Source organism: Phyllostomus hastatus, unplaced genomic scaffold, assembly GCF_019186645.2.
Source record: "Phyllostomus hastatus isolate PE091 unplaced genomic scaffold, TTU_PhHast_1.1 phas_scaffold_345, whole genome shotgun sequence".
NCBI lineage: Eukaryota > Metazoa > Chordata > Mammalia > Chiroptera > Phyllostomidae > Phyllostomus > Phyllostomus hastatus.
Genome location: NW_025334024.1, coordinates 23,874,205 through 23,883,527, shown reverse-complemented (window position 1 = coordinate 23,883,527; position 9,323 = coordinate 23,874,205). Strand labels below are relative to the sequence as shown.

General features: G+C 56.8%; 1 protein-coding gene across 1 annotated transcript; it reads left to right on the top strand.

Moving 5' to 3' along the window:
- The first annotated feature begins 2,650 nt into the window (after positions 1 to 2,650).
- Positions 2,651 to 9,323, top strand: LOC123805993 (testis, prostate and placenta expressed). The gene is made up of 7 exons (XM_045818933.1): positions 2,651 to 2,873; positions 6,314 to 6,375; positions 6,667 to 6,841; positions 7,312 to 7,373; positions 7,614 to 7,678; positions 7,973 to 8,005; positions 9,149 to 9,323. The coding sequence occupies exons 1-7, from the start codon at positions 2,651 to 2,653 to the stop codon at positions 9,177 to 9,179; spliced, it is 651 nt and encodes a 216-aa protein (XP_045674889.1). The 3' UTR covers positions 9,180 to 9,323.

Sequence of the window (9,323 nt, the reverse complement as noted above, 5' to 3'; positions counted from 1 at the left end):
GTTTCTCTCCCTCTCTTTCTCCCTTCCCCTCTGCCTAAAAATAAATAAATAAAATATTTAAAAATAAAACAGCACAACTTTATTGAGGTATAATTTACATGCCCTAAAACCCACCCGTTTCAAGTGCACAACTCTGATTTTTAGCAGACTGCCCGAGCTAGGCCGCTGGCACCTTCTTGTGTCGGAGGGTTCCCATCCCCCGTCACCCCAACAAGCTCCCCCGTGCTCCGTGACGGTCCCTCCCCACCCCCACCCCCACCCGGGCAACCACTAACTAATCTGCCCCCACCTCTGGAACTTGCCCTTTGTGGACGTTTTATGTGAATGAATCGCCCCGTGCGTGGAGCGCTTTTGTGTCTGATTTCTCTCACTTGGCGCAAGGTTTTGGAGGATCATCCGCGCGGTAGCACAGACCGGTTCCCCGCCTCTTTCCCATTCTCAGGAGAATTCCGTGGCCGGGGTACACCACAGTCTGCTCGCCGTTCACCGGTCAGCGGACACGTGGGTTCTTCCCACTTCCGGCCACAATAAAGGGACGCCGCCGTGCACACGGCGTGCAAATCTTTGTGTGGGCGTATGTTTTCATTGCTCTCGGCCAGAATTGCTGGGTCACACAGTCAATCTATGGTTCACTTTTTTTTAAACTTTTTTTTTAATTTTATTTATTTTTAGAGAGGGGAGGGAGGGAGGGAGAGAGAGAGAGAGAGAGAGAGAAACATCAATGTGTGGTTGCTGGGGGTCATGGCCTGCAACCCAGGCATGTACCCTGGCTGGGAATCGAACCTGCGACACTTTGGTTCACAGCCCGCGCTCAATCCACTGAGCCACACCAGCCAGGGCTTATGGTTCACTTTTTAAGAAACTGCTGAACTGCTTTTGCAAACTAGTATCCCTTGTCTTGAGTGCTGGTTAGTTAGTTACCTGGGGTCTCCCTTTATAAATGATTGGTTCCATTATTTATGCACTTTATGTATGTTGTTATATTTTATGGCTTTAAAAGAGTTTAAAAATAAATGGGGAAAGGAATCAACTCTGCAGAGTTTTCTATGAGCAGGGGACTTGGGGGTGCTGCCCTGGGGCAGGAGGGGCAACCGGGGAGCCAGATCCTCTCACAGGCTCAGCACCTAGGCAGGTGTGTGCAAAGCCCCTGCCAATATATGCAAATAAGTTAGGCTCCCCGGGGGTTCCCTCACCTGAAGGGTCTGTCTCTGGGGCGCTGGGCTTCGGCACTGGTGACCCTGCTTTCTGGGAAAAGGGGAGGGAGGCTGCAGGCCTGCCGGGGGCTAGGGTGATGCCTCACTTGCTAATCCCTGTCCTGCTGAGGCCACCACTCTCCCTGATCCCCTTACGCTGTGACCCTGGGTAGTGGCCGCCACTAATCTCCACCCCAGGGACCCCAAGGGCTGGCAGGCAGGCCAGCGCCCTGAGGTTTGCAGGAAGGGGAGGACCCTTTCAGACCACAGACATCCCTCCTGGCAGGGCCTCGGGCGCTTGCTAAGCACAGAGGGGAGCCTCGAGGCCCAGAGAGAGACAGGAACTGGTTCAGGGACACACAGCCTGCCCCGGCCAGCCCTGGTACGCCCATCCCCGGAGAGCCCTGCTCCCTGCCTGCTTCCCAACATGCCTGGCCTGCGCTGTGGCCCGGGACAGCAGCCTTCGGGAGGGCTGAAAAGGGTTGGGGGCGGGCACAGGATCCCTGGAAGCCTGTGGTTGCCAGGGTGGCCAAGGACTGGGCGCCCTCACAATCAGGCTACAGTGGGCATTGTCTGCAGAACATTCTTTATTCTCCTACCGCCTCCTGAGGCTCTGGGGCCTGGCCCGTCTCCCTGATTCCTCTCCCCACTGAGCAGCCGGAAGAGCAGCAAATCCTTATACACTGGTGTGCCTGAGACCCGTGCCCTGCGGGCCAGCCGCCCCTGTCGGTGGGTCAGGAGCAGGGAGCGCCCCCTCCCCTCCTCCCCCCTCTCCACTCCCCATGGCCTCTCCCTGCCCCTCCATGGCCCTAGGTCCTCACCCCCTGTCCACCCGCCACCCACCTGCATCCCTCACCATTAACGGGGCTCAGGAAGGAAGCAAGCTGAGTCAACAAATTCTCACTGAAGTTGACGTGGCCAAAGGGCTCCTGGGAATACCCGAGTTTTACAGGAAGGCCCTGCCTGGCCAGCACTGTTTTCCCAGCTCACGTCGGTGGTGCCTCTCCCTCTCTTTAAAACGTTTTCGTCTCCCTGTAGAACTCTGAGTAAATGCCAGAGACCTTCGCTGAGGCCCAAAGTCCGTAGTCAGTCACCCAGAGGCATCTGAGCTAAATCTGGGCCCACTCGCTCCTGCTGCTTCCTGCTCACTATTTAAGAACAGACGGAAATGCCACCCCTTTCAGACTGTGCCCTGAATGCCACGGTCCCCAGCCTCCCCAGGCGCTCCCCTCAGTCAGCGCCCTTAGCACGTCCCCTGTGTGTCCATCATGCTGTCTGGGTGTCCCTGCCACCACACGGGAGCTCCCGAAAAAAACAGGATCTAGCGTCCAGCAGGTGCTCCACACGTGTGGGACGGCAGACAAGTCAGCCCGGGCCAAGGCCGTGTCCCTGCGTGGGAGGGCGTCTGGCTGGCCTGAGCCCTAGGCGAACCCCTTTGCACCCTCGGCTCCCCAGCCATGGCCCGCATCGTGGACCTGGTGCCCTGGGAGGACGGCTCCACCCACGTGTACGCGTCCCCAGCCATCCTGCTCCCGATGGAGCGGCAGAGAAACCAGCTGGCCGGCGTGAAGCAGCAGCTCTACCACCCGGCCCTGCCCAGCCTGCGCCGCATGGACATGGACTCCACCAGGGCCTGCCTGTCGGAGGAGCACTGCCGGTCCTCCACCTACTGCCGCAAAGGTCGGGCCCCTCGCCCGCCCCTGCCTCTGGCATCGCCTGGACCGGGGCCTTCGGGGAAGGAGTAGGTGGTTTGGAGGAGAGAGATCTGGGAGTGCACGGCCACGAGGGGCAGGTGAAAGCGGTTGAGGGCTGGTCCCAGCTGTGCCACCTCCTGCCCAGCGAACCTCGCCAGGTCTGAGCCTCTGTCTCCTTCTCAGCAGAAGGGGGCTGGCAGTGGGGCCCGCCCCCCAAGGCGGGTGAGAAGTTAAGGTGAGATAAGGCAGGAAGAGTGCTGAGAGTAGTGCCTGGCATCCACTGGGTGCTCGGCAGAGTCGAGCACATTGCTGTCGTTGCTGCTGTTATTGCTAATGGGGAGAACCGTGTGGAGGTCAGCAGGTGCTGCAGGAGGAGGGGTAATAATGGCAACAATACCAGCTTCTGTCCAGTTGTCTCTCCACCTGGGAAAGGGACAGAGACCCTCCTCACGCCTCCCATGAGTGAGTGAGAGGAGCACGTGGCCCAGGGGAGAACTAACTCTCCGTGGACCGGAAGCTTGGGTGTGGAGGGGAGGGCGCCGCAAGAACACACACACGTTCCTGTATTTAGCACCTCGTTCGTGACTGACACTGTGCTGAGTCCCCAGGGAAACGCAGCGTATTGCAGCTAGAGGGAACAGCATGGGCAGAGGCCTGGAAGGGAAAGGTTGCACAAGGTATTGGGGTGTAGTAGCAGGGGAGGAAAAGGTGAGTGGGGGCAGGAGGAGCAGTGGCTGGGGGCCAGGGCACAGCTCAGGAAGGGCCCTGCTGCTGAGCTCAGGGGCCCCGACTTTCTCAGGAGGGAAATAGGAACCTCTGAAGACTTTAAGCAGAAGAAAGGTCTGAGCATTGTAGGGGAGGGGGCAGAGGATGACCCAGAGGGACTAGAGGTGGATAATGGGGGAGGGGTCGTGAGGACACCGGCCACAGTCTTTAGGAGGAGTGGCAGTGTCTTGCCACTGGCAAGCGTTGTGAAAAGTATTTAAGAGGTAAAAACAACAGGATTTGGTACCCGTGTGATAGAAGGACGAGAGAGGGGAACCCAGGACAATACCCCGGTCCCTGGTCCCCGGCCCCACGCATATCAGACTGCATGGTGATCGCCAGAGGTCCCACGCAGATCCCTGCAGGGCCAAGATGGGAACTGGGAAAGGAGAAGAGGGGCCCCCTCCACAGGGGAGCAGCGACTGGGCTCCCCCCACCCCCACTACCGCGTGGGAGGTGTCAGCACAGCCGCAGACTGTCCGATTTCCTAGCTATTCTTGGGATCTGGGTTTTCGGGGAAAGCTTGCTCGTGGTTTAGATACGTATTTGCTCCAAGTACATGCTTCAAAAACAGTACCTGCGTTACAGGCTTACAATTCAAAATGCTGCCACAAGGTACGTTTTACCGAGTCTCCCGTCTCCCCCTCCTCCCACGCCCACTTGCAGGTAACCGCTCTCGGTTTGAAACTCTCCTCTCGTGGCTGACTGTTGCAAACACAAACATGTACCATGCGACTCACCCACTCTTTACTATGAACATATTCAGACGTGGAGACAAGTTGAAAGAATAACGCTATGAACACCCACTACCTTCCACCTGCTTCAATTAATGTTTTGCTGCTCGCTCTCTCTCTCTCTCTCTCTCACACACACACACACACTTTAACAAGCAGCTCCCAAGGATAGGAACCTCCTACGTGACACAATACCATTATCAGATGTGGGAAAGTTGATGATAATTCCATAATATCTAACATTCAGTCCATATTAAAATGTCTTCGATTACCCCCAAAGATGGTCTCTTACAGCTTAATTTTGGGGAGGGGGCAGGATTCAATCTAGGATTGGGCATTGCGATTGGTTGTGATGTCTCTTTAGTCGTAGGCTGAAACAGTTTCTGTTCTTCCTTCACAATATTTTTTAGAGCCCAAAGCAGTTATGTTGTAGACAGTCCCGCACTGTGAACTGGAGCGAGTGCTTCCTTATGGTGTTCTTTATCCTGGTCATCTATTTTCCGTCAACTAGAAGCCAGGTGTGGGGGCTTGCTTAACCAGGTAAAACATTGCTGGCCAGAATCTTTCCCGGGTGGCGGATGCTGTGTTTGCCATAACACTTCAGCAGGAGGCACAGAATGTCATTGTCCCACGATTCGTGATGCTGAGTTTGACGCCTTGGTGACAGTGGTAACCTGAGTGTGTGTCCTTTTCTGCGTCCAATCATCCTGGTTTTAGGCTTTAAAGCAAAGCGTAGCATATGACGTACACTCTTCTGTACCTTAGTGGTCCTATATGGAGAACTTGATTTTTTTTTTAAGATTTATTTATTTATTTTTTAGAGAGGGAAGGGAGGGAGAAGAGAGAGAGAGGGAGAAACATCAATGTGCAGTTGCTGGGGGTCATGGCCTGCAACCCAGGCATGTGCCCTGACTGGGAATCGAACCTGCGACTCTGTGAACTTGATTTATTTTTGATAGCTGCCTAGTGAGGGTGTATCCTGGCATACTCGGTCCTTTCACGGCAAACACCTGCATGGATTCCATCCATTTGCTATCACAAACAGTGCTGGAGTGGGTAAACATCCTCCCCACGTTAGTTCCCAGTCGGGAGGTTGTAAGACGGGACAGGTTCTCAGAAGCAGGACCGAGGAGTCAAAAGGTGTGTGTGTCTGTAATTCTGATGGGTATTGCCAATTGCTTTCTATGGGCCTGTTTCTGATAACTGCACTCACTTTTGGGTTGTGTCCAATCCCATAGGCAAAAATTGGAATCTTATTGTACTTTGAATATGTATGCATTTGTCTTATTGTGCAGGAGGCTGAGGGCCTTTTTATATGCTTAAGGGCCATCTGTATTTCTTGTGTTTCTGCGTGAACTCCCTATGCATGTTGGGTACTCATTTTTACCCGCTTTTCTTTTATTTTCGCTTTTTTGCTGTTTTGATCTTGACTTCCAGGAGTGCTTTCAGGAATCAGGAACTTGAAACTCATCTGTAAAATAACTGGAAATGTTTTTTTCCATTTGACTTTTGAGTTCTCATGTTGTTTTATGCAATGCCAACGTTTATTTTTATGCAGGGAAAGTTACCAATCTTTTCTTTAAGGCTCCTGGATTTTGTGTTAGAGTTGGTGTGGCTGTCCCCAACCTAAGGTCAAAAAGAAATTCACCCATGTTATCTTCCAGTACTTCTGTGGTTTCATTTTTTTTATATTGAAATGTTTGATTGATTTGGAGTTTATTCTGTTTTAAGCCAAGTTAAGTAAAAATCTACTTTATCTTAGATTTTTAAAACTTGTCAAATATATATATATATATATATATATATATATATATATATATATATATATATATTTTTTAATTTAAAGCAGTGTGGGCCACACCTCCCTGTGTGGGTCTGGCCCCCCGGTGCTGGAGATATCTACTCTCCCTCTCTCTTCCTTCTTCAGATGACTTTGACAATGCCTACTTCACACTCCTTGGTGTCCCCAACAAACCCCTGCAGTGCTTGGTGAGTGTCCTTCGCCCCCAGCCCTGCCCCCAGCTCTTGGTTTGCTCAGGGGAAAGGCGCTAAGGCCCTGCCTGCATCCAGCCCCAAGCACCTCTGGTCTTGGGCTCCACTCCTGTACCTCCTCAGCTTCCACGCCTTGGGACCCCGGGCCCGTTTCCATCTCCGTCAGGGGCTTCAGGCGCCCCTCGCTCAGATGAGCCGAGTGTCAGCTCCGCCCTCTGGGGTGGCTTGGAGCTGCCTCCCGGGCTTCCGCATCTTCCTCCGCGGCCCTGACTCCCGTCGCTTCGGCAGGACATCACCGCGACCGGCCAGAGGCTCCGCGACAGGTGCCGCGAGGGAAAGCTGGCGCCCATCGCGCCGGGCATCAGCCGGCTGGACTGGCCCTGCTTCGTGCGCGCCTTCGAGGACTGGTCCCATTTCGTGTCCTCTGCCAGAGAGTTCAGGCTGCCCCCCTCGAGCAAGAAGGGTCAGTCTACCGGGCGCCGGGGCTGCCCTGGGCGGGAGAGCAGCCCAGCAGCGGGGTCCCTGGGGTCCGGCCCTGGAGTGCGGACTGCGGACTGTGGACTCCGGGTGGGGTGGGGCGGGGCGGGCTCCAGCGAGCACAGGGTGGGGAAGCTGGAGGCAGTCGGGGCAGAGCTAAGACGGACTGAGGGACCTGGACAAGGGACTCGTCTTAGGGACACGGTGGAAGCCAGGTTCGGGCACAGAGCCGCTGGGGCTGGGGCGGAGGGCAGAGTGGGTTCTGCGACCCACCGAGCAGGATCTGGAGGCAGGACTTGTTCTGCTGGGTGGTAGAGGTGGGGCTGAGTCTAGGAGCAGGTGTGGGCGGGGCTTTATCCAGGGGCGGGGCTCCAGTGAGAGCCGGGCCAGAGATTGTCCTGGCCGGGGGCGGGGGACTGCGGAGCTAGGGGCGGAAGGCCCGCACTGTCTCCCCAGCCGAGAGTTTCAGCGGCTACGCGGTGCGGCACTTGAAGCCGGAGGTGACCCAGAACTGGCGGGTAGGGAAGGCTCTGCGCCGACCTGTCCCTGGGGGCCGGGCAGGGTGGAGGGGGGCAGCGGCCAACCCGGGATGGGGTGTGGGGAAAGGAGGGGAGACCGCGAGCGCGGTCCCCCAACCCCCAGGGCTAACATGCCCGCAGAGAGTGCTGTGCTGGGGGCGTGAGTGGGAACTGTGGGCTTCCCCCATCCCTGCCTCCCTGGCTCACCCACCACCCTCCCTGTCCCTCTGGCCCGCCCAGTACTGTCTCAACCAGAACCCCAGCCTGGACCGATACGGACAGAAGCCCTTGCCCTACGATTCCCTGTGAGTGAGGCCGCAGGCCCCCGACCCCTGTGAGGCCTGGGAAAAGTCGGTGGGCTCCAATACCCCACAACAAAGTCGCAATTTCAAAACGAATTGATTGTTTACACCTGCTAAATGCAACACCCTGTCCTCCGTCCCTGGCAACAGCACCCTCTGGGGGTGGAGGCATTTAGGTGGGGCGAAGGGGCAGTGTAACCCTTCTGGGGGCATGGTGCCTCCCGAGAGGGGACTGAGGTTCCCCCAGATGGGGGTGCGCCTCCCCACCTCTGGCTCACCCCGCTCCCTCTTCCGCAGGAACACTTTCCGCCACTTCGGATCCTACTACAGGTAGGGGCTGACCCCGCCACCCGCCCTGCCCCACACCTGGCTGCCGCCAGCCCCTGGGATTCTCAGACCCCTGCTCTGCCCTCGGGTCCTGGTCCTGGCGAGGGAGGCTCCAAAGGATTGATAGCCCCCATGATGTCAGAGATGGAGGGAGGGAGGGAAGGAAGGAGGGAGAGAGAGAGAAAGAAAGAAAGAAACCGAGTCCCTCCTGAGAGGCCCAGCACAGCCCACCTGGAGAGGGAGGGAGCTCACAGCCTGTCCCACCCAACTTGTCCCTGAGGAGGCCAAGAGTGGGGGTAAGGGGTCACCTGGAAGGCACGCAGGGGCCAGAAGAGCAAGCAGATGTAAGAAACTTGGTGGAAAGAGCCAAGATTCTGCCTTCCAGGACGCCGCCCAGAGGTGTCCAGAGCTGGAGCTAGTGTTCCCTGCTGGAGAGGCAGCACAGCCGGGCGTCTCCCTAACTACGCCACCTCCCACCTCTCCAGCCCCTTTCCCTGCCTGCCTGCAGTCTCCTCCTCCCGGGTGTGACCCAAAGCCCCAGCACAGCCAAGCACTCCACCCCTGCGCTTGTACTGTTTCAGCGCCTAGCTAACCCTTCGGTCGCCGGAAAACTCCTCTTCAGTCTTTAAAGCCCTACCCGGAGGTCCCATCCGTGAAGCCTTCCCCGACGCAGGGTCTGCCTCTCCCCTCCAGCTCAAACCCCTCCGTCCACCTGTCACCACACACGCGTCCCCCATCGGATGGCACACAGACTGTGGCATCGTAATGACCAATGGAAAGCATGCCTTCCCTCACCCGCCCTGCGCACAGCCAAGGGGACCCTTGTTAGCTTTTTTTTACTGCTGTCTAATGCCCGCCAGGGGAGGGTCACAGAAAGACTGAAAACGAGTAGAGCCGTGCGCGGCTGGGGATGGCAGGGAGGTGAGGATGAGGCAGACTGGAAGGGAGGGGCTTGGCAGAAAACACAGCGAAGGAAGTAGGGAGGCATTGAAGGTCCTTGAGCCACAGAGAGACAGGGTGGAAGCTGTGTTTTCAGAGCTCGGAGGCCAGGAGGGTGGGTTTTGTGGGGCAGCCTAGAGGAGGACAGCCCGATCTTTCCCCAGGATACCCCGGAGGCCCCCACCTTGCCCCCATTTCTCTCCACAGTCGTTCCAATTACCTAATTCCCTGGCGTTAACCTGCGGAAGGAGGCCCACGCCCAGGGGGCCGACCCCCAGGCTGCCGGACCACGCCCCCTCAGGTTCCCCAGCAGGACGGAGGGTGAACGGTGGCCTCCCCCATCTCCCCCAGAGTTCAGCCTGACCGGAAATAAACCTAATGT

Bases quoted from the DNA above. Each gene is read 5' to 3' on its own strand.
- LOC123805993 (XM_045818933.1), top strand. From the start codon at position 2,651: ATGGCCCGCATCGTGGACCTGGTGCCCTGGGAGGACGGCTCCACCCAC. The intron at 2,874-6,313 runs GTCGGGCCCCTC...TTCCTTCTTCAG, and splicing joins CTCCACCTACTGCCGCAAAG to ATGACTTTGACAATGCCTAC. The intron at 6,842-7,311 runs GTCAGTCTACCG...CTGTCTCCCCAG, and splicing joins GCCCCCCTCGAGCAAGAAGG to CCGAGAGTTTCAGCGGCTAC.